The 24707-nt window shown below is 40.2% G+C and overlaps 1 protein-coding gene and 1 long non-coding RNA gene across 3 annotated transcripts in view; one reads left to right on the forward strand and one right to left on the reverse strand.

Moving 5' to 3' along the window:
- The window catches only part of LOC121493792, a 45455-nt gene extending 26689 nt beyond the window's left edge, over window positions 1–18766 (reverse strand). The window contains exons 1-2 of one of the 2 annotated variants that reach the window (XR_005988558.1): window positions 18684–18766; window positions 2562–2655 (exon numbers count right to left, since the gene is read on the reverse strand). This is a non-coding gene — a long non-coding RNA (uncharacterized LOC121493792). Of the gene's footprint in view, window positions 1–2561; window positions 2656–8778; window positions 8876–18683 lie in introns of those variants that run through there. The other variant, XR_005988557.1, reaches the window with a different exon arrangement.
- Window positions 1–24707, forward strand: part of SLC35F4 (solute carrier family 35 member F4) — a 239770-nt gene that overhangs the window by 212991 nt on the left and 2072 nt on the right. The window contains exons 3-7 of the mRNA XM_041760039.1: window positions 3084–3381; window positions 8682–8901; window positions 18060–18185; window positions 20101–20293; window positions 23861–23950. Coding sequence (XP_041615973.1) covers window positions 3084–3381; window positions 8682–8901; window positions 18060–18185; window positions 20101–20293; window positions 23861–23950 — 927 coding nt within the window. The remainder of the gene's footprint in view (window positions 1–3083; window positions 3382–8681; window positions 8902–18059; window positions 18186–20100; window positions 20294–23860; window positions 23951–24707) is intronic.

Genomic DNA, 24707 nt, shown 5'->3' on the forward strand with positions numbered 1-24707 from the left:
CTCTTTCTGTAATGATTCAGAAGGCACTTGGGGATATTCCAGGACACCAAAGAAAAAAGAGAAAAGGAGAATAACCTTAAGAGCAGTTCACCATGCTTTCATGAATGTTATGTACTTGGCTTCAAAACGAATCCCATGAGACAAATGTTATCACTGTTTGACAGATAAAGACGTTAAGACTGGAATCAAACATGAGCTCAGAGCCATACAATGGTTACACTCATGTTGATTCCATTGGCCTCTACCATTAATGGCTCTAATCAAGTTTCATAGTAATGGTGGACTTCCTGGTATATCAGGGTTTTTTTTAAAAAAAGATTTTATTTATTTATTCATGAAAAATACACAGAGAGGCAGAGACATAGGCACAGGGAGAAGCAGGCTCCCTGCAAGGAGAGCCTGATGCAGGACTTAATCCCAGGACTCTCGGATCCACCTGAGCCAAAGGCAGATGCTCAACCAGGTGCCCCCGACCCCCAGTATATCAGTTTTAATGATATATACAAAACTATAAATCCAAGCCAGACTATAGAGAATTTAAAGTGACCATAAAAATAAAAGAGCTCTGGAGACCCAATCTATGTTATTGATAAATGGTAAAATTAAAGAATTGGCAACAACTAAATCTAGTTAGCAGAAGAATGGGTCAAAGCTATGGAGGGATCTAGGGGACTACCAGTGTCATCAAGAGTTCTGTATATAGTATGATGGTGGCACCAAGCAGTCTTCAAAGAAGGTGACAATGAAGGCAGATATCAAATTAATATGATTCTTTATAGAATCATTCCTCCTTTATGAGATGGTCCCTGAGAGTAATGTAATCTGAAGTGTCATAGAGCAAATCTTTCTCGTAGGCATCACTCTTGTTTGTTTTTTTTTTTAAAGATTTTATTTATTTATTCATGAGAGACACAGAGAGAAAGAAGCAGAGACACAGGCAGAGGGAGAAACAGGCTCCATGCAGGGAGCCCGACATGGGACTCAATCCTGGGTCTCCAGGATCACACCCTGGGCTGAAGGCAGCGCTAAACCACTGAGCTACCAGGGCTGCCCAGCATCACTCTTCTTAAGCCTTATACAAAACTACCATTCCTGTCAGGAAACAGAATTTTTTCTCCAAACTATTTCTGAAACTTCCAGCGCTTGAATGAAGAGCTCAAGCCTGAAACCTGCACAGAATGAGTATTCAGAATAAAAGATGTGGACACTAGAGTCATACTAACTTGGGTTCAACCTTGGACAAGTTTTAATGCAAATTTCAGTTTTTTCATCTGTAGAATGGAAGTGATAATACCTACTTCACCGGGTAGGCTAATGTCTGCTTCCCAGCCTCCTAAGACAAGAGTCTCTTGTTCTACCCTCTCACTCATTTTATATTTTTCCCTCTACTCTCTTCACAAGCCACATGGTTATAGAGAGGATTTGCATAACTGTTATTAAGAGCAGGTATTATCTATACACAGTAAAGGGAGCTAGCTGGCTCACACTTCCAGACTCATGTCAATGTCACTGCATCATGGAAGTTTCTCTTGATCATTTACTACCCCATGCCTTAACCAGTGATTCTCCTTTGCCCCCATATGGCCTTTAATCTGCCATAGTTGGCCCTATATCACACATTAGATGTGTTTTCTGGCTTGCCACTGGGCCATGAGCTCAGGTCTTTCATCTTTGAACCCTTAGGACCCAACTAGCTAACTAGCTCCTGGTCATCTTTATAGGATTTTGTTGAATACATGAAAACAAGAATACCAATTTTCATCTTCTAGAGGCCAAGGCCCTAAGAATCCAGTATTGGTAAAAGACTTGGAAGTCATATAGTAATTGCTCTGTTTGTCATTACTTGGTTTATATCCCCCTATTCAAAATTCACCTTCAAGGCTTGCTATACCCCTCCCGAAATGATTTTATCAGAGCCTTAGTTGGGTGAAAGTTTTTACCCCAGTGGGGCAATCATGCCTGACTCACTAATCAATAGGACCACATTCAGCAGGAGAGAGACAGTAGGTTTTGGAGAGATAAAGTGAGAAACCCATCCACTATCACTTAAAACCTGTGGACTACATCACTTTCCTAACCACTAGGACAAACCTTGTATTCAGAGGAGGTGCCTCAAGACAAGAGAGAACTTGCAGACAATTCAGCCTCCCTTCCCTCAGGATTCTAACACGTGGGATCTCAGCTTGGGGACTCAGGGTGATCTCTGCTTCCTTTTAACCTTCTGACAGGTGCATACATTTTTTTGTGTTGAACTTGTTTTCTCTATCAGGAGAGAAGGCCTTTATGATTGTCACTTTCAGAGAGTTTTGACTATTTTAATGTAAAATACATGTTACTAAATTTTCTTAGTAAATGTGAAACCACAAAGCAGAACTCATTGTGCTCCCTGAAATACATTAAATTGTAATTTGTTCTGAGATGGGAAATGACTTTGTGTAGTCAAGATTTGCCCTGTTCTTGGGACACATTGCTTTTCAATTTAATAGTCAGCTTTGCTGCAGTTTAAGGGGGAAAAAAACACCTTAGTGGAGTATGAAAACAAATACTTATTTTTCACTTACTTTTCATGTTGGCAGATACAGAGCTACTTTGGCTGGGTTCTGCTCTTTCTCCCACAGAGGCTGAAAGGGCAGCTGCTATTTGGCATTTTCCATTCTAGGAACAGAGAAGAGCAAGAGAGTTTAGTGAGACCTTCTGATGCCTCTTAAAGCTTCTCCCAGGAGGTAGCCTACCTCACATCTATCTCTTCATGTTTGATTAGACAAAGCAGGTCAAGTGACAAAGGCCACAGTCTTTGAGGGCCGAAATATGTTATGCTTTTATAAGGAAGTGGTTGGGTACGTGGAAGGACAGCATAGCATCCACCAAGTTCATGAGCATTGTCATGGTGTTGACAATTGATGGGGGTCAAGATACATACCATACCCCACAGAGCAAAGATTCAGAAGAGAAAATGAGCCAGAGTTATTAATCTCTTTAAATGATGGTAAAAAAGAAAAACACAGGTGATTCTTCTGTCTGCCTCTTTGGTTGCTGTCTTATAACCTGATTTCCACACATTTGTATTCCTTTCCTGTTTTCAGGGGATGATGGAACACAGACTCATCCTGAGAACAGCAGCCAAGAAAACAGAATCAAGGCTCGCTGCCGGTCTTGCACGTCCATGGTTCTGAAGGCTGTCTGGGGACTCTTGATCATCTTGTCAGTGTCATCGTCTTGGGTTGGAACCACACAGATTGTAAAAATTACTTACAAGAACTTCTACTGTCCATTTTTCATGACTTGGTTTTCAACAAACTGGAACATTATGTTTTTCCCAGTCTATTATTCTGGTCACCTGGCCACTGCTCAAGAAAAGCAATCTCCAATGAAAAAATTCAGGTAGGTTTGTTTCATGTTAAATGGCTAATACAAGATGTTTTAAAATAATTTCATGAAAATATGCGTAATTTCATCTCTGTAGAATATGAACTAAGTTGACTTTGGGAGTGTGGAGAACCAGAATCTAAGCTTGGTAATGAATACATGAGCACTAGGAAACAGAATCAGTCCTCCTCCTAAAAAAAATTATTGTACGTCTACCACATGCCAGGCTCTGTGATGTTGCTTTTGTAGATCTTATCTTGATTAATCACCATTGGTGGTAACATGTACCTTTAAGGTGGTGTCACTATCCCCATTTTAACAAAAGAGGAAACAAGTTTAGAAAGGTTGAATGACTTGTCCAAGGTCACACAGGTCTAAATAACAGCATCCAGATCTAAACCCAGAATTATCTCTGAAATTCATGTTTTAAAAGAACACCCCGGTGTCTCAAGCCCAGGAAAAAGCATGTATTAATAAGATTAATTGTTACAAAAACATATGCTCAATATTTTGGATGTTGTGGTGCCCAAATGGGTAAAATGATCTGGTTTCATGGAAAGGGAAGTTTGGCCCTGATGGTTTAAAGATTATTTATTTATTTATTTGAGAGAGAGAGACAGAGAGTGGGGGGAGGAACTAAGGGAGAGAGAATTCAAGTAGACTCCCCACGGAGCCGGGAGCCTGACATTGGGACCCTGACTGGTGGCTCAATCTCACGATCTGAGACTATAACCTGAGCTGAAACCAAGAGTCAGATGCTCAACCGACTAAGGCACACAGGCACCCTAGCCCTGAGGTTTAGAAGATGCCGTTCTTTGCCGGCTAGGAGCATATGGGGCCTTCGCTGTTGGTTCACCAGCTATGAACATGAAAATAAATGCATTATCAGCCTATTCTTAAAAACTTAACAAACTGTAAAAGGTGTATTTTCAACTTCCATTTTCTATCACCAGCTTGGAAGTGCTTGAGAAAAAGTCACACTGTGAGCTGATTTTCTATTGTGTCCATTATTATTCAATTAAAATTAAACAAAACCTATATAAAAATAATAAATATGTTCTGGTTTGGAGGAAAGGAATAAGCCATAAGGCTTATAAACAGGATCCAGATCTAAATCCAGAATTATCTCTGAAAGTCATGTTTTAAAAGAATACCTTGGTGTCTCAAGCCCAGAAAAAAACATGTATTAATAAGATTAATTGTTACAAAAACATATGCTTAATATTTTGGATGTTGCAGTACCTAAGTGCATAAAATGATCTGGTTTCATGAAAAAGGTCTGTGATTGCTAAAGATACTTTGGGTTTGGTTTGGGGTTTTTTTTTAGATTTTATTTATTTATTTCAGAGTAAGAGGCATGAGTGGGGAGGAGGGGCAGACGGAGAGGCAGATGCCCCACTGAGCAGGGAGACTGATACGGGGCTCAATTCCAGGACCCTGGGATCATGACCTGAGCCAAAGGCTTAACTGACTGAGCCACCCTGGAGCCCCACTAAAGATACTTTGTATTTGATTCAAAATACAAAAAAAAAAAAAAAAAAAAAAAAAGACATGACATTGGTGCATGTCTTTTTTAATAACAAGGTTTAATAAGCTATTACAGGGGACATGGGTATCAGACTAAAATTTTGCTGTTTGAAAATAGTTTATCCATAGCATGTATGTTCTACTCCAATGCTCCTGTGGTTTAGACACACATGCTGATAAAAACAAGAGTTTAGTGTGGGATGTAGTACCTCAGAACACCTCAAAGCAATCAACTAGGTTTTATTTAAGATAACACATTTACAACAAGAAGCTGCTGCTTAGAGTAATGTTGTTTTGGGAATCAACTTCATCTTCACCACATCTCTCATGTCTGACTAACTCTGAATTTAGTGAAACCTGTTGATTTGACAAGACACCTCCACCTGTTAGTGCAGGTTGGGTGAAGACCATTTCTAAAACTGAATCAAAGAGCTTTTACTGTCAAGTAGAAAACATTGTCTTTGAGGGGAATATTCTCCAGAGGCCTCCTCCATAGGAGAGGTAAACATTGCCAGAAAATTCTAAGATGCTTGATCTTTTTTTCCTTGTAGACCCATTAACACCATCTGCCAAAAAGGTACTTCTGGAAGCTCTCATGGTAGAACAAGGGGAAAATAGAGTTAGTGTTTAAGACTGGAAATAGAATCTGTCCCGTAGCACCAGACCCTCTGACTATTGTCTTCTTTTCTCTTGAATGGTATGAAAGCATTTTCTGTTGTTTTCTTACCACTAACATCAAAAGAATTTTCAATAATATATCAAATTTATATTGTAGGGATTGTTCATTTGCAAATAGTTTTACAATCAAGAGAATTTAATTGCATCACATGAATTTGAAATTTAATAAAAAAATTTATAAACCACACTTTTGACAAGGAAAATAATCTCTAGAAAGCATGAAACTAGAACCAAAGATATATTCATCTATGTCAGGTACCTATGAAATGTGCTTAAGATGTCATCTGACATATAGATGGGGTTCAGTAGTGAGTAGGTACTGCAACAATGTTGAGCATAATTAAGGATTTATGTATTTTATTTTAGAGAGAGAAAGAGAGAGCTCATGAGTAGGGGGAGGGGCAGAGAGAGAGAGAGAAAATGGGAGAGTGAGAGAATCTCAAGAAGACTCCTGGCTAGTGTGAAGCCTGATGTGAGTCTCAATCTCACACTCCTGAGATGATAACCTGGGCCAAAATCAAGAGTCAGACACTTAAATGACTGAGCCAGCCAAACATCCTAATGTTGAGCACAATTAAATTATTAGCGTCCCCCAGCTTCTAAGCTTTAGGCCAAGCTTTGCCACCTGTCAGTGCCTCTTGCCTAGAAATTCTGATCTCATCATCCCAAAGAGAGACCCACTGTTACCTGCTTTTCTATAGAAATCCTTTCTTTTTTTGAATTTTCACATTTCTTAGTGCTTAATGCTAAAATAGCATAAGGTCCTATACAGGTGACCTGGCATTTGAGGGGAGAGCGTTTTTAAGTCCGACTGATTATAGCAGTGACAAATGGAGAGAAGGTTGGCAGTAAGAGAAGGGAAAAAGAGGGAAACGATAAGGAAGCCCACACCAGGGGGACAGGATAAGCCAGGTGAAAAGAACAGTCTCTGCCCCCCTGGGGGAGGGGGCTGTCCCTGTTGCTGTGCCTCCCCATGGGGTCAGAATGTGGGCTCTCCTGCATTCAAAGTCTTTGCTTGAGAGCACTCAACTCAGTGTGATGGTGGCCTCTGGGAAGGAAGGTGGGCCAGGGCCAGGGCTATGAAAAGAAATCCTTTCATCAGAAATGGGTTTGTTGTGGTTCTTCATAAATGTGTATTTCAAAGCACCATGTAGTGCTGGTAGATGTCAGGATGAGCCCAGGACTCTGAGCTCCAGCTCTCCTTGGCAGACTTTCTCACAGAGCAGATCCCTTTGTGAGAATGAGCAGAATATGAAACTCGTGCCAGGATGTCCTGTGCAAACTGCTGCTTGGTCTATATGTGGCTCTGATTCAGTGTATCTCCATGGCTGCAGGCCTTGAGATATGCCATCCAATTCCCGGGTGTGTGAGCATGTGCTCACACAGGGAGTGTTGATTCCTGTTTACTTTACAGAAGACTTTGTTTTTAAGTTATTTCACTCCTTCCTTGAAGTTTTGTCTTTCAAGTTAAAATTTACCTTTGAGAAATCACATTTTTATTTTACAAAAATCCTCTCATTTTAAGTTGTCTCCCACCCAAAAAGTAAAACTATAACACAGCTTTCTGTGTGTGCAGTATTTTAAAAGATATTTTATTTAAATTAAACTTGCCAACATATAGTATAACACCCAGTGCTCATCCCATCTCAATGTGCATTTTTAATCTCCCTGGATTCACTGGCCTACAATTCCCAGCATTCTCAGCTGCCTGGAAACAGTGTTTACCCTGAGACTTAACATTGAAGGCCATACTCCTGTGCTTAGAGCCTCACCACTTTGTCACTCACTGCCTCCCTCTATGTGGCCCTCCTGTGGGGTAAGCTGCTTCATACGTGTGGGGCAGACATTGGCCAGAGATCACTTTGGTTTGTAATACTTGGAAGCACAATTGTTTTTCTTCAGAAAAAGCTGGAAGAGAAACCAGTGTTAGTATCTACAAGAACCACATAGATTTCATTATAACCATGCAAACATTAGTAACGTGTTGCTTTTTTTTTTAAAGATTTTATTTATTTATTCATGAGAGACACACAGAGAGAGGCAGGGACACAGGCAGAGGGAAAAGCAGGCTCCCTGCAGGGAGCCTGATGTGGGAATTGACCCTGGGTCTCCAGGATCATGCCCTGAGCTGAAGGCAGACTCTCAACCACTGAGCCACCCAGGCATCCCAACTTGTTGCTTTGAACAAGATATTTATACTATTCTTGAAAATACACTGCCTGGCACATGATAGTCACCCAGTAAATGTTTGGATAAACAACTGCGTGGAAAAAATAAAGCTGAGTTATCCCAACAGCGAGCCTGCCTTCAATCCAATAGTCAAATAAACACTAATGATTCTATCATATCATTACTGCCTGTCTATATTGCTAATTTGAATATTTTGACTAAAATGGTCCCTTGGGCTAAATAATCAATTTAGTCAGAAATCAAACACATCAAACATTTAACTGAACTGATTATTTTTACACAATAAATTCAGATGATTCCTCCAAGACAGCCAAATGTGTGTATATAAACACAAGTTGAGTTTGATTTTTATTTATTTTACCATTTTGTGGTCATCACAGCAGCTTTCTTCATTTTCTCTGTCTTAAAAATGCTAGAGGAAAAACCAGTTAGTCACCTGGACAGATACATTAAAAAGAGGCCTTGTCCCTTAAGAAAAATAGAATTCCCAAACTGGGTGGCTTTCCATGGTACGGGAGGCTGCAAGTTGTCTCTACCTGTTCACACTGTCACAGGCCTATTGTATTCACCCTTTGGGAAAGAATCTTCTCTCTCTTCTAATAGCTAATAATGCAAGAAACTACTCATTTCTTATTTCTCCCAGCTTATCTAAGAATGTTTAGCAGCAGCAGCATGGCTGCCTCAGCCATCTTGAGAGGTAGGAAAGGGCCTCACTCTGCTCCTGGGGAGATGTGGGCTCATTTCCATGGAACTCTGCCCCTGCTGTGGCCCATAGGTTGGAGGCCTGGGTTCAATAGTTCCACAGATGAACAATGAATGTTGAATGTTTGTGTTCTTGCCAGAAAAGTGGCTGTCAAGAGTTAAACAACCCAACATGTGTCACAATTAGTACCTGACAATTACCTCTTTTTCTTTCTTAGGGAATGCAGTCGGATTTTTGGAGAAGATGGTCTGACGTTGAAGCTCTTTCTTAAAAGAACTGCTCCCTTTTCTATTCTATGGACTTTGACTAATTACCTGTATTTACTGGCTTTAAAGAAGCTGACAGCCACGGATGTCTCTGCTCTGTTCTGTTGTAACAAAGCTTTTGTCTTCTTGCTGTCGTGGATCGTGCTGAAAGACAGGTTCATGGGAGTGAGGGTAATGGCACACTTGATTCGATGGGTGAGGCCGCCCGTATCATAAATCCTTGGCATCAGGAGAGCTCCTCTGTTTCATGGAATTTCTGTCAAACTTTCCCCATTGGTTCTGAGTACAAATTGGAATTTGAAGATGCATTAGAACACCCAGGCAATGACAATATGATGAAAGGATAAAGAGATGGTCTCCCTTGGGCAGTCAGCTGATTTCAACAGGAGGCACGAACAGACAGGGAAAATAAGTTCTTTTTCTTTTTTTTTTTTTTTTTAGAATTAATGGTGTGATCAACTCCTTCTGTCCTCAGGAAAGAAGGGTCTGAGAAAATTAGCCACAGTAAAGATTATGAATTCTTTTTTTCAATCAACATATGTTGGGACAACTCCCTCATGCTTTCCCTCCCCCTGGCCCCGAGATGGATTTAATTAACATTGGTGTAAGTAGATAAGGTTACCAAACAGTAATTAAAGTCACTGGTAATAGTACAATGCTGTTAAAAGTGGCTATATATCTAGTGTGACTAATCTAGAAATGGAACTAAAGGCAACAATTTGTACTTTGGGGTACAAATCCTTAATTGAACTGTATTAAACTTCCACCAACCACTTCAGTTCTGAGTTTATTCCTTTCAAAAGTAATATGGATTTGAAAAAAATTATTTTGTATGCTTGCTCTAAATTAGATTGATTGAAAGCCAGGCAGATTTAAGGAGCCAGATCTCATTCATATAATTTGTCATGCCACCATGATGAAAACATTGAGAAAATAATTCTTTAGAAAGAGGTACAGATGAAAAGCCTTTTCCCAGAAAATAAACATCACACAATTATTGTTCTCTGAAAGAGATGTCCAAGACTGGATTGGAAGCATATTTTTCTATCAAAATATTGCTCTTGTTGCAATGATTCTGGGTTCCCTATGCCCCTAAATGCTGGAATCAATTTTAGAGAGAGAGAGAGCTGATGACAGCCATTAACCCTTAAAACTTTTTAATTTTTTTTTAAAGATTTTATTTATTTATTCATGAGAGACAGAGAAAGAGAGAGAGAGAGAGAGAGAGACCGAGAGAGAGGCAGAGACACAGGCAGAGGGAGAAGCAGGCTCCGTGCAGGGAGCCAGACATGGGACTCAATCCCAGGTCTCCAGGATCAGGCCCTGGACTGAAGGCGGTGCTAAACCGCTGAGCTACCTGGGCTGCCCTTAAAACTTTTTTAAATAGCAAATTCTGATTGTATCCTGGGAGATGCTGCTCAGAAATTTAGAACCGAAGCTTGACATGAACAAGTAGAAAGCTATGGTAGAAGATGAGATGAGAAACTCTAAACCTGTCCGTGATACATTAGAATACACTCTCCACCAGCTAATCTTAGATTTGACATCCAGAGGGCTTAATGTTATGTTTTTATATGTGGAACTGGTGCTGGCTGTCTACCAGCAGGTATCCTGACAAGTCCTTGAAAGCAGGGACAGTCCCTATATTGCTCACTGTTCCATTCAGGATTAACTACATAATTTTGGGGCTCAATACAAAATGAAAACACAGGGACCATTCTTTAAAAAAAAAAAAACCTTTTAAAGCAGTTTTATCTTTCCCCCAGGTTTTTATTTAAATTCAAGTTAGTTAAAATAAATTTTTAAAAAATAAAATTAAAAAATAAATAAATAAATTCAAGTTAGTTAACATATAGTGTAGTATTGGCTTCATGAGTAGAATGTAGTGATTCATCACTTACATATAACACCTAGTGCTCATCACAAGTGCCCTCCTTAATGCCCATGATATTTAACCCATCCCCTTTCACCTTCCCCTAGCAACCCTTCGTTTGTTCTCTATAGTTAAGAGCTCTTGTAGTTTGCCTCCCTCTCTGTTTTTATCTTATTTTATTTTTCCTTCCCTCCCTATGTTCATCTATTTTGTTTCTTAATGATTTTCTTTTTTTAAGATTATATTTATTTATTCACGAGAGACACACAGAGATATATTTTGTTTCTTAAATGACACAGGGACCATTCTTTTTAAAAAATCTATCAATAATTTCAAGATAGCAACAGTAGAGCATGAAACCAAAGGCAAGGCTTTTCTAATCATGAGACCCTATACATCTGCACAGGTCATATGCCCATGAAGCCAGCTCTGCCTCTGTCTCTAGAACCTAGAATAATGCAGGGGATTATTTGAGTCCTCAAATATCTACCAAATAGGACTCTGTAGATATTTGAGAATATAGGAAATAAATTCATGTTGATGAGATCTTTGCCAGCACCATGGATTATCCATAAGAATTTGGAGGGTCTTGTCAGAAGAGAGGGAAGAAGAGATTTCAGGGCTTTTCTGCCCTTTCAATGGCATCTGCATACCAAAACGGAATCAATACCTTCACTATTAGATTTACTAGTGAGAAAATCAGTTGCATTAGAGTGAGTGAATGCATTTAATCAGGGAACTTACTGATACAAGATGTCCCGCCAAAAGAGTTTCAATCTTTGAGATTTAAAAACAAAACAAAACAAAACAAAACTCAGCTGTGTAACTTCTTTTTAAATCACAGATTTCAAAAATCTGCCTAGAGGCTACAAACCATCACCATTTGAAAATTCGCATCTCTAGTGGGTTGAATGGTGGTCCCCAATAGGGTGTCCACACCCTCATCCCCAGACCCTGTGAATGTGACCTTATGTGGAAAAATGGTCTTTGCAGACATAATTAACATAAGGATCTTGCAAAGAGGAGATCATCCTGGATGATTTAGGTGGCCCCGATTCCAGTAACAGGTATCCTTACAAGAGACACACACAAGGGAGGCACACAGAAGAGGAGAAGGCAGCATGACCACAGAGAGAGAGAGACTGGAGTGACTGGGGCCACAAGCCCAGGAAAGCCAGGCAGCCACCAGAACCTGAAAGAGTCAAGGAATGTATTCTCTCAGAACTGCCATTGGGAGCATGGCTCTGCTGGATTTTGATGACAGCATCTGTAAGTCAGAAGACCCAATAGAAAAAACAAATGTTATATAGCCAACGAGTAGTATATACTTGTTAATAAGTATATACATAAATTAAGACACCATAGATGGCAAAATGGTAAAAATGAACATCCAGCACGGTAGCAGTCAGTCTTCCTTCCACATAACAGGATATCCTTCACTCCTCCCTGGAAACCAAGAGGAGGGGTTTAATGCCATGTTCCAGGAGAACGTGAAGGTGTAATTTTAATGATGCTCGTAATCGGTCCAAGGGGCAATGTAAGAACCAAGACATATTCAGCATTTTGCCGTTTGACAGTATCAGCAATTCTGCTTTTCCTGAAACATGTTGAGAACATGTTCAATTGGGGCATTTGAGAAATTAAAAGAGGGCAAACAACACTGATGATGTGAATGTCACTTTCATTGCCTACATCCAGAGGCGAGCAAAGCACAGCCTGTGCTGCCCCCCACACACTTGGACTACTTTTTTTCTCTCTCTCTTTTTCTTTTTTAGTATTTAAGGTACTGCATTTAGCCATCAGACTAAAATTTGTATGTTTCACTCACTCTAAGACTTCAGCAGTTTACAGATAGATTGTTTTTGGATGATAATTGTCATTTGTTTGATCTGAAGAAGGCTCACATTTCAGATGATCACATTTCCTACTTCTATTTTTCACATCCAAATGACACCACAGACAGTGAAGGATGCTTTAAATCATAATATTGGTGATATGTGTTTCTCTGGAGCACCAGTTGCCAGAAGTAGCAATGCTCATGGAAAAACTAACTATGTTTTATGAATAACTTGTTAATATTTTGTTTTCTTAGAATATTGATTGAATGACAGATGTAAAGGGGATTTGTTGTACATTTAGTTTTCTATCATAAAGTCATTTCAGCCAATTTACTGTAAACATTGGTGTGTTAAAAACTCACGAGTAGTTGCTTACAGGATCATCCCGTGGAAATTGGTAAACTTTTTTAAAAGATCTTTTTTTTTAATTGCACAAATGTTGGTGAGAAACATTTAAGTTAGAGAAACTAACTTAATAAAAAAAGGTTCTCCTCAAAGAAAATGAGCCCCTGGCCGGGGGTTTTCTTCTCTGTCGCTGGTATCGATTGCACTCCGATCTGCAAAGTAAATGTCAGACTAGGAAGTTGAAACTCTTTCAGATCTTGTCCCTCTCTTATTTTTTATATTACTAATTGAATTTTTTCTTTCATTTTTAAATTCCCTTAAACAGAGGAATAAAATTGGTGAGTGGTGAATGGTTCAGCAAACCCCAAACATCCTTAGCAGATTTAGGAAATGAATTTTTGTCTCCTAGGTTTGACACCCACATATTTTTCTAGCTGTAATTGGGTCCCTATGCAGTTAACTATCTAAACTGTGGCTCTTTTGGACACTTTCCAAGATCCACCACAGCCCAACTGGAGTATATCAGTTAAATGGAAACTTTCTCTGTTTAACGCACTTCTCTGAACTCAAATTGGGCTCCAGGGTGTGCTAAATCAGGACCCTGGAGCTGAGCTGTTACTGATTTGTGCCGTAACTGAGCATCCATGTGCACCACAGAGTCCTCTATTTCAGAACCTTCATGCTTCCTGGAGGAGGCAGCAGAGGATGGGTAGTGGGACTCATCCTTTTCATCCTCCTCTTGGCAGGAGCAAAATTTGTGAATACAAGGAAGAGAAAGCTGAGGTGGAATGCTCTCCAGTTTTACACCCACAAGGAATCCATAACCCCTTAACAAAATGCCATCAATAGATCTGCTCTATCTTCCATGCACACCCTTTAGCCTTTCCATCTGGCCATTCTTTCCCTCCTTTCCATCCCGGTCTCCCTTGGAGATCGTTTTCAGATGGATTTTATTCATATAAAAATAGATGTGTGTTGGGGGGTGGAGGATGGGAATCTTGCTTTGGGGCTCTGCACAACTTGGGTTTGACCTGTCCCCAGGCACCCTCTGTGCAGACACACACACACACACACACACACACACACAATCTGTACAGCTATACACTGCCCACCCCTTTCATTACTCACACTTCAACTCTTGTCCAATTTCACTGGATCTGAGTAAAACAGATGGTTCACCTTCATGGAACCTTAAATGTAGCATGTGGACAAGCTTAAGGATTCTGCATAGCTTTGGCTCCTTGAAAATGGACTCTATTTAAATAAACTAAAGGAAAACAAGGATGATCATCAGTGCAGTTCTCATCAGCCAAGCTATTAATGTGTACCCCACGTTGAGCTCCGGACCTTTGGTCTTGAGCTTGAGTACAGCCCTGCCAGCTGTGTAGCTTTGAGGCCCTTCATTCTAGAGGCTGCTGTACACTTGGAATTTAGAAGTGGTCCATTGTGAGCCACAGAAGCCCCTCCGTGCTCACCCACTTTTAGAAACACAGTTAACTCCAAGGCAAATTACGAAAAGACATTTCAGTTGCAATTAGAGAGGCGATTAACAGTTAACCTCAGTACTCAGAACCCTAGAAGATCTGGTATTGCTACACAAATAACAATTCTGGGCACCATTTTGTCGATGGGAAGCACAGTAAACATAATGAGGGGCTGGTAAACCATCACAGAGATCAAGAGAAGGGCCAGACTGGTGGTTTTTGAGGGCCTGAGACAAAAAGGAAATGACGATACAAGAAAATAAAACAGCCAAAAGCCAGATGTTTCCCGAGCTTTTAACCATACAAATTAATTCTTTGAGAGGTGGTAGAAACCTAGCTTTTGTGCAGAGTCACATGTGGTATATAGCACAGTGAGATTATCAAATGTTTATCTCCAAAGCCATCTCTGGGCTTTAGGAACACACTCAAACAGCCTCAAGGTCCCCCTCTGAATAGCCCTGAAAGTTGACAGGAGGCTCTCAGAGGGGGGTTGAGCCTGCAGAGGAAGGTAACTGGCTCCAAAGGAAATGTCCCCTAAGAGGTATACCAGGGAAAATGAGCTAAATAAATTCTCATCTTCAAGGTAGTCCTCCCAGGTGGGCACACCATGATGTGAGAAGTCCGAGAGGTTTCCAAAGTTAAAAATGAGGCATTGGCAGTTTTGTGATCATTACAGTTGCAAACATGCTCACTCAAACCAGATTGAGGTAATGGTAGTGGTGAGTACTTATTGGTGATGGGGCTGGAACTGAAATAGGTTATGAGGAGAGCCACATGTTTCTGAAGCCAAACAGTGGGCACCATGAGATTGTGTATTTTCAGCAGAATCATCCCTCATCTGGATGCTGATGTGTTCAAAGGCATATTTGGGTTTTTTTTTCCCATGTGGATATGCACCTATGAGCATTTCTGACATAGGAGTTAAGGCACTGGCTTCCCGCAGGTACATTTCCAGCATCCGGAGTCCAGTAAGAGTCATTTTGTGTTTTTTGTTCAAAAGACCAGGCTATGAATCCTTCCTTGATAACTGATTAATTCTGAAAATGCCTGTGACTCAGATCTGTGCTTGGGCTATTTGTTATTTGAAAATTTCAAAAGTATTTACTCTGCAGTTAAGCAGTGGTACCAAGGGGAAATACTCTGGGATCATCCAAATGACCACTCCACTGAGCTTTCCACCCCACGTTTTTTGGCATTTCCTGCATTAGCTGAGCTCTCTTCCCTTAGTTCCAGCTGTGTACATAAGAAACATGTTGAAAATTTCTCAAAACACAGCCACAGAGAATTTGTTCTATTAGATAGTTGTGAAATTTAAATTAAATATGTGGAAAATAATTTAACTTATCTTTTCCTTCCAGAAAACCTATATAACCTATAAATTACTGTTCACACCATAGAGAAGAATTTTTCTAATATCTCAAATATTCAGATTTTCATGCTTTTAGAACTTAACTAACCACATTGTCTGCCCCGCCCCCATATGAAAAATGCTTCTCTCCATGAAGGCAATTGAAAGAGACACTGGTATAATTGATATGTCAACTTAAGTGGTCCAGCTAATATTTCCACAGCACTTGAATATAAAATGTAATGGAGATCTTTAAAAGGCTCATCACAGTTATAATTTTGAATTCCTATAAAATTTATAATCTTTGTCCATACCCAATTTCTATCTTGGGAAACCTTATAATAGACCTATTATGCATATATATTGTTACTGACTCAAAAAAGGAAGTGCTTCTAACTAGAGCCATATCCTGGGAGTAATAGTATCAAATGTTCATCTCTTTCCAGACAGTGTTCTTGTTTGTGCTCTTTTTTGTTTTGTATAGGCTGTTTCTTTTCAGAAACTCCTAAACCCAGAATTCTATGTTACACACAATTGCCTAAACCTAGATATTATGTATTATGGAATAATTTAAATGTGAAACAGTACATCATGTTAAAGTTCATTATAATTAATACTGTATTCTATTAACCCTGTCTTGATCTGAACAAGAAAACACAACTGATGCTTGGCTGAAAGAAAACAAATATTGATTCAAATTTATTGTCCTACAAGCTTGGTCTTATGAGGGAAATCTACTTGTGCACCTGAACACTTTGACCCATGAGCATTATTTAAACATGAAAACAAATCAGAAAATGCCAGTACCTAATGTACCTTTTTATTTCTCTGAAATCAGACTGCCCAAAGGATCATTGCAAGTCCCTGGCTGAACTATAAATCCCCAAATCAAACAAAATGATAGCCCTCACAGAATTTCCAGGTCTACATAACCCCCTCCCCATGTTTATTTATGAGTCTATTACTTTTTGTTTGGAAAATTTCCTTGACACCTCATGGTGTGTGTATTAGATTCTATTCCCTCTAGTGAGAGGCAAAGTCTAACTAGAACACATGCCTGGGAGCTTTAGAGAATATGATATTCACTCAGCAAGAGAAACGCCTCCCATCAAGCAGCCTTCTTGGAAAAACCCTTTATGAAGACAGTTTTTCACTGCTGACATGTCAGCGTCTGTTCTCAAGTACTCCTGCTGTTTTTCATAAAAGATACTTTAGTAGGGAGCGAGGTCTGAAACCAACAGTGCACTTGCTTTTGGTGGTCACTAACAAAAGAAATGCTTTAGCAGCATCTAAATTATATGTGTCATCGTCATCATACTCTGCGCTGGTCTGAACAAGCCTACAGTTATATGTTGAAGAGCTACGTTTCATTGTAATATAAATATTTATAAATAATTTATACATAATTCATTAATAATATTCGGAGGGACCAAAAAAAAGTCACATATGTGGAAAAGCTATCTATGGAGGAATTGATTTACTCAGGAATACTCAGAACTGAACCTTAACAAAATTAACTGCCAGGTACCTTTACACTTCTTGCAAAGTTGCATCTTGGTTTAAAAGTCAGTGAGACTATTTCTCAAGAAATGACTCACTGTTCCCTGTTCCAGGGCCCTCATTTTACTGTTTACTACAGCTTCGAAATGTTTTCCAGGAGAATCAGTTCAAGATAATTTAAGAAACAGATGCAAATCAGCATTTCACTAAGGGAATGGACCCCTCCTTTGAATATATCAAGGATCATATCAATTTATAGCAAACCATTATGATTTTAATCAAATTATGAATATTTCACTTTATGCAGTAAATGCTCTAGAATAAGGGGATAAAGTTCTCCTTTGTGGTTAATTTGCGCGTAAACAAAAGGAAGAACTGACCTCCATTTGACATTCCAAGTGCCAATGCAAACTCAGCTCATTCCTTATAAATCACTATGACAGATTATTTGCTTTCCTTTTTTTCCCCCTTGGCCTAAATTTTGCCTCTTAGCTGCATCAATATTGTGTTTCCCTAATCAAGTCCTGGTTATGTGTCAGTTTTCAAAATCATGCATTGATGATCCGAGGAGCTGATTGAAATATATGCTGGATTGTTTGAAGAAAAAGAATACAGTATAAATGAAAATGCTCTGGAGTGATTTTCTATTAAATTTATTTCACCAACATGGGTATTAATCCCTAAGAAGTTGAGCTAAAAGATTAAACTGAAATTACTAGACCTTAATTAGAATGTGAGCAGCTTTTATATTCTCTGCCTGGATGTCTCATGAGCATACTGATATCTTGTTAATACTGACCCTTCCTACATTGAAATAGTGATGTACAAGAGGTAATTGGGTTTGAGGAAGCATTTAACAACTCTCATGAAGTCCTCGATTGCTTGCCCTGAGATATGGAGGCATCATTTTTTAAAAAATTTCTTTGCATTCTATTCAACAGATAGTTGCCGCAATCATGGCCATTACTGGCATCGTCATGATGGCATACGCAGATAATTTCCACACGGATTCAATCATAGGAGTGGCATTTGCAGTGGGCTCAGCCTCTACATCAGCATTATATAAGGTATGTTGTGCCTTTTTTAGTGTAGTCAACTGTTATTTGTAGTTTAGACTTAAGTAATAAAGAAAGGCAGGACAAAGAAAGGCAGGACAAAGAAAGGCAGGACAAAGAAAGTCTTGGCTAGAGAAAAAAAAAATGGTTCAAGTAGGAACAAGTACCATTCACTGAATACTTGCTGCATGCTGGGCACTTGCCTAAAATTTTCACCTGTGTTAATTCAACTTTATGAGACACAGGCACTCATCTCCATTTTCCAGATGAAGAAACAGATTTAAAAGATTAAGTAACTTGCCCCAGGGCATACTGCCAGGAAGTGATAAAAAGATTTCAATTCCAACTGGCCACCTCCAAAGCCCATGCTCCATGCCTCTTCCCCTCTGTGAACATCAACCAGTTGCAGCAGGGGCTGAGACCCCTCCTGTCTTTAGGTTCTTTAACGACCTACAGTCATTATTTTAACTCCAATGAGGTGTTAAAAATAACAAACAAGCTGTCACTCACCAGCTGACTGCTGTGTATTAACCTCCAGCCCCAGGAACTCCTGTTATTAGTGAAATGCAGGGCCTCCTTCCTTCTCTGATGGATACTCTGGGGTTGCACTATGTACTTACCACTCTTTCTCCTCTGGAGCTGCCTGTCATCAGTGGAAAATCCATTCAGTCATTGCCCCTGACTTCAGAAGCAAGGACTGAGAGAGCAGATCTAAAAGGTTATCCCCAAAGCTCCACTTCTCAGAGCTAGCTTTCAGTATATAGCTAAGGCCCTGTTCCACTTTCACCTCTCTTGGTGTTTCAATGAGAAAATTCTCTGTGAAAAGCAGAAAGCGCCCTTTGCTTCCCTCCTGGATGCCTGTTCTGATTATTCACCAACATTGTGGCTCCGAGGACACCAAGTCTATTTCCATATTGCCATTTCTTGGCCCACTGATTCTGTGACAAGTTTTCACTCAATTGCCATTAGTGTCTAACTGGCCCCCAGCTGAGACTCACTGAGGTGTCTGATGTGACCAAAGAACAGCACATGGTCAAGTTCTCTTAAGTCTCTCAAGAGAAAAAATAATAAGTTCTGTCAAAATTAAAAGCAATACCTGGTTGCTATGTGACAGGGATGGCTATCTTATAGAGAGAATTCTCCTGACCATGATATAGATGGATTCATTCTGGGAGCAGTAATATTTACAGACATGCATAAAATCAAATGTACACTGTCAGAAAGATCTGCTCCATTCTACATTGTTTGAGGATTAATATGGGAAACAGAAGGGTTATAAAGCCAAGAAGTAGGGAGTAGAGACCTGGCTCCTCCTCAGCCCAATGTGTCTTTATGTTGGCCATTCACATCTCCTGGCTGTCTTCCTCTGTACACAGATTTATATCCAGAAAGAAAAACTTGTTTTAATCTGGTGAATAAACACAGTAATTGTGAAAATATTTTAAGCTCAGAGAGAAAAGTGCTTATAAATCCAAGGCATCATTATTACTTCTCTCAACAGCATAATGACAGTCTCTGTCTAAGTTTTTGGTATCTGTCAGAATACGGGTAAAATGAATTCCATGCTTGAGGAGAAGAATTGATGGCATCTCAATCCTAGATTGTTCTGGGTTTGTCTGCACTCTTATTTATCATTAACCCCAGGCTCATTCCCGATAGTGGTGTTTAACACAGTGCAAAGTGCCTGTAGCAGTTTCCAATGTCATAAGGAACTCGTTGTAGGGCATTTGCTTTTTCATCTGAAGACTACAGAGCATTTTAATTCCTTATCTCAATGGCCCACTTGGTGCCATGGAGATGGTAGGATAAAAAGAAATAGAGGATAAACTCTGGACTGGTCAGTTCACTGTATGACTATGTAGAACTTGCCTTTCCACTCTAGCAAAGTCTCAAACTGTGTGGCTAAGGAGTTTCTTTCCCAATCTAGGTTTTGTTTAAGATGTTTCTTGGAAGTGCCAACTTCGGTGAAGCAGCACACTTTGTCTCCACGTTGGGTTTCTTCAATTTGATCTTCATCTCTTTCACCCCAGTCATCCTGTATTTCACCAAGGTGGAGCACTGGTCCTCATTTGCGGCTCTGCCGTGGGGCTATCTCTGTGGGATGGCCGGGCTGTGGCTGGGTAAGTGGCTCTGGGTTTTGCCTTCCATTCCCTATGTCATTCTACCTTTCCTTGGATAGATAAATGATCATAGTGGGATTATTCCCTTGGGAACCTTTGTCCTCCATTTCCCAAAGTTACCTAAGGTTGATTAACAGTTAGAAGGTTCTTTGCAGGCTATTTCTTGATTAGATCAGAGCTGTTCAATTGGTATATCTCTGAGGGGTTAGGGTGTGAGGTGGAGGCCCAAGCCATTCTGATCACCACTTGTCAAGCAGCCTGTCCATTCTTCATGATGTACTGTAATGATATCACTGTGTTCCAGGCATAGCACAGTGCATCAGGCAGAGGGAGAGGGGATATGGTGCATTTAAGTAACTCAAAGTGGATCAAAATGGCTGGAGTACCACGTGTAGGAGGAGTAAGGAGGAAGGGGGAGAGGACATTCTGGAAAGAAACAGGTCATGAAGGGCCTGGAAGCCTGTTAAGGGGATTGAATTTAAAATTCACTTAAAAATCTTTCAGCAGAGGTGACAGGTGCACGTCTTCATTTTTGTCAGCCCACTCTAACTGTGTATGGAGAATAAATTTGAGATAGGAAGCCTTCAGAAAACAAGAGAAGTCAGACCCAGACTTGGTTGCCCTGCTAAGTAGGCTGTCCCTAGTCAAAGACCAGGAAAAAAATCACCTGGAGTCTTTGTAATGTTCTCTCTTCAAACTCCCCAAACTCAAGGCGGTCTGCTTCATCTGCTTCACCTGAACAACAGGTTTTGCTACACTCGATGTAAAAGGAACCTGAAAAATAACAAGCCTGCTCTTCCCTCCCCAAGCAGGTGAACAACAGCAACAACTAATGACTCCGTGTCCCTTTACTCAGAACAAATGCACTTTTCATTCTGCTCCTCTGTCCTGGTCTCCATTCACCCACCACACTTGACCTGCAGGACATCTACCGACCTTCAGCTGACCTTCTTTATCAAAGTGACATAATCTGAAGCAGCATTGCAGTTCCAGTTCCTGGAAGAAAAACATGGCCTGGTTTTTATTCCCACATAGGCACTGAGTCATCTTCTTTCTACTTTGGCCCAGGCCCCTGAGCGGAGGTCTTAGACAAGAGAAGGATCAAACGTTAATTGTTGGCCCTTTGATTTCTACTGTTGAAGTCCAAAATTATGTAGTTATGACCTTTCATAACCTTTGCTAAATTGAGTGGAAATTAATAGTAATGTTTCCATAAGATCCAAACATCCTAATTAAAAGTGCCTAGATAATTTCCTGGCCAAAAACAATCTAGCTGGAAGCAGTCATAACCCAAATTTCACTGACTCTTGGCACTAGCTGTGTACACATGATCTCCAGCTTGCTACAAAGTAGCCCTTCACCAACATATATCCCTTGGCATGTCTTAACACATGGTCCTACACAAGTCCCAATCTGGCTGAGTGTCACCCAGGCTAGTGGGATGCTAGTTCTCCACCGAGCAGTAGGCTCTCCATCCTCCACTGGGTTTAGTGCCTCCTGGTTCTAGAGCTGCTCTGCCCCACCCATACCCAGTGCACCACAGTCCTCAAGGTGCCAAAGCTTCTCTGTGACAAAATGACAAGACAACCTCTCTCCTGACTACATTACACATCCCAGGGTGTTACAATCTTCACTGCTTCTGTTCTTAAGTTTTTACTTCCATCCCTCTCTTCTCTGTAGTCACCAGATATGATCAGGCTAGAGCTGGGCTGGAAAAACAGCAGGTGGTCTTCTGCCCACCCACATTGTCTGTAACTCCAGCCTTTATTTGCTCAGGCTCACTTGGCCTCATTTCTTCTTGCAGGTTGGCCTGGACTGTTCACCTAACATGCCTGAGTCCCACTTGAGCTTAGGCTGAGCCCCCTGCCACAGATAACATGTTGAATTATATATTCTTGCCCTTAGGTTGTCAGAAAAGTGAGTAAGTGCTCTACCAAAAGAGCTAATTAAAAACAGACAACATATTTTGGTGAAGCCACCTGTTTCTTGCTGAGTGAGAAGGGCTCACTTCTCACCCAAATATCAACACTTTCAATCTGCTGAAAAATCCAGTTGGGCCAATAAAATAGCAGGAGTTCAGCAGAGCCTGTGTAGAATTTCAGGAGTTCAGCAGAGCCTGTGTAGAATTTCGTAAATTCCTGACTTGTTACAGTTGGCCATATTTGACTCCCTAGGTCTGAGGAGAGAGTTGAGATACTAGAATAGTTAGTCCCATTGGGGCCCTGCCACGAAGGAGGAGTAGTTATTAATTAAAGAAGGTCCTTTGCCTTGATTGCCACTACTATTGTATAATAATTATGCAGGAGCCCAAGTTTTATGAAAGTCAAACCCATTGTCTCTAACTACCAAGTACAAGTAACTCCAGATAACTAAGTTAATGGGCTTAATTAAAGCAAGAATTATAGATAGTAATGGAAGAATAAACACTCTCCTGAATGGAATGGCTCTAGAACCATCTTTGGCTCTATCGACTATAAGTAACGTGGTTGAGTCTTTAACATAAAGATTTCTCTGAATTGAGAACCATTCATAATTGTTGATATTCATCTCTCTAACCCCTTAAACAAATACTGGATTGAAATCCATTAAAATAATGCTATGTAGGGGTGACTGGGTGGCTCAGTGGGTTAAGCATCAGACTCTTGATCTCAACTCAGGTTTTGATCTCATAAGACCCAAACACCCTAATTAAAAGTGCCTAGATAATTTTCTGGCCGAAACCAATCTAGCTGGGAACAATCATAACCCAGATTTCCAGCGTGGAGCTTACTTTAAAAAAATTTTTTTTCAATTTTAAAAATAAAATAAAATAATGCTATGTATTTTATAATTGCTTTTCTTTTTTATAATTGCTTTTTTTGAGAATATATATTTTTGATCATTTTTGAAGAGGGTAGATGATTATCTTATATTTTATTCAAAAGATCCAAAGATACTAATTTAAAGATATCTAGCTATACCTTCCTTTGGTTCTGTGGACCTGCCCTTGGGTAATCCATGCACAAATCAGGATGTGGAAAAGCTCTGTGGGGGTCAGTGCATGACATTGAACACACTCTTGTTTGCCTGCATTGATGCTCACCACAAGAGAGAGGAAATAAAACAGCAGAGGCCATTCTCAGATAGATCTTCCTTTAGGCAGTGACACCAGAGCCTTTGAGTGACCCAGGAATGTGGCGTTATATAGCAAAGTAGCTAAGGGAGAAAGCCCAAACTTAAACCAGCCCTCTGCTCTCAACCTCTCTGGCTGGCCCCAACCTACCTTTATAGTGCTAATAAGCAGCGTAGTGAATTGATTGTTTCATTGCTTTGCATTTGCTCTACAGGCCCTTTGCCAGCCAATTGGCAAGAGATCAAGCAGCCAAGGTGGCAGAGGAGAAAAAAGAATAGACTACTTCCGTGCAGAAACTCCTGCCATCCAGCTCCCAAATTAGAGAACTAATTGACCAAAGGTGCAGAGAGTATAGAAGGCACGTTTAGGAAAAACACTGGTTGTATTATGTTAAGAAGGAAGGAGCCCAGCATATCAATTCCCCTTCATCCTCTGTATCCTCCTTTATTTTACAGCCTTCAACATCCTGGTGAATGTCGGCGTGGTGCTGACATACCCAATCCTAATCTCCATCGGGACAGTGCTCAGCGTTCCTGGAAATGCAGGTACTGGCGTGATTTGACATGTGTGCCATCAGTGTCCTGCTTGTGTTCGTTTTACACTGTGAGTTGTGTCTTCGAACAATTGTGAATTATGTCCCTTGCCTGGGAAGATGTTTTTAAATATCATGAAGGTGGCAGACAACAGAATAGCTATGCAGCAGATTTAAAATTTGCAGCTATAAACACTGTTTTTACTCGGTCGTGCTTTTAGAATTAAATACCAAATGTATCATTTGGGTTTCATGTAATCTCCCTGACAACCTAATTTTGTGGTATTTTTAGAGGAAGTCCTACAGAAACAAAAGGCCTCCCAGCCTAGGACTTGCAAGTAAACGTCACTAATGAAAGTGTAGGAAATGTGCAGGGTGTTGGCTCCCATCAGACTATCCATGGGGAGCTGCAGAAGCTTCTCCTGGGGGCAGAGCAGATGGCCCTCTGGAATAGATACAGGAAAAAGCAATTTGACTCACTTCAGGGACAAGAAGAGATGCTATTTTTCCAGGATAATCTTTGTAGTGAAACCTGTCAATAGAACAAGTAATGAAAGGGAGTGATTTGGCAGACTGGACAGTCCTTCTAACTGTAAAATTCCATTTTTCCAAGTCCCATCTTTTCTTGCCCCAGGACAATCAGCAAGTGTTCATTGAACACTTATTGTATGCAAAACTGTAGAATAAACAGGGAAAAAAGGATATTATGGTTCCCATAAGAAACTTTCACTGAATTTGGAAAACAAGACCAACATATATGAGATAACTTA

The sequence above is a fragment of the Vulpes lagopus genome, chromosome 6, assembly GCF_018345385.1.
Source record: "Vulpes lagopus strain Blue_001 chromosome 6, ASM1834538v1, whole genome shotgun sequence".
Taxonomy (NCBI): domain Eukaryota; kingdom Metazoa; phylum Chordata; class Mammalia; order Carnivora; family Canidae; genus Vulpes; species Vulpes lagopus.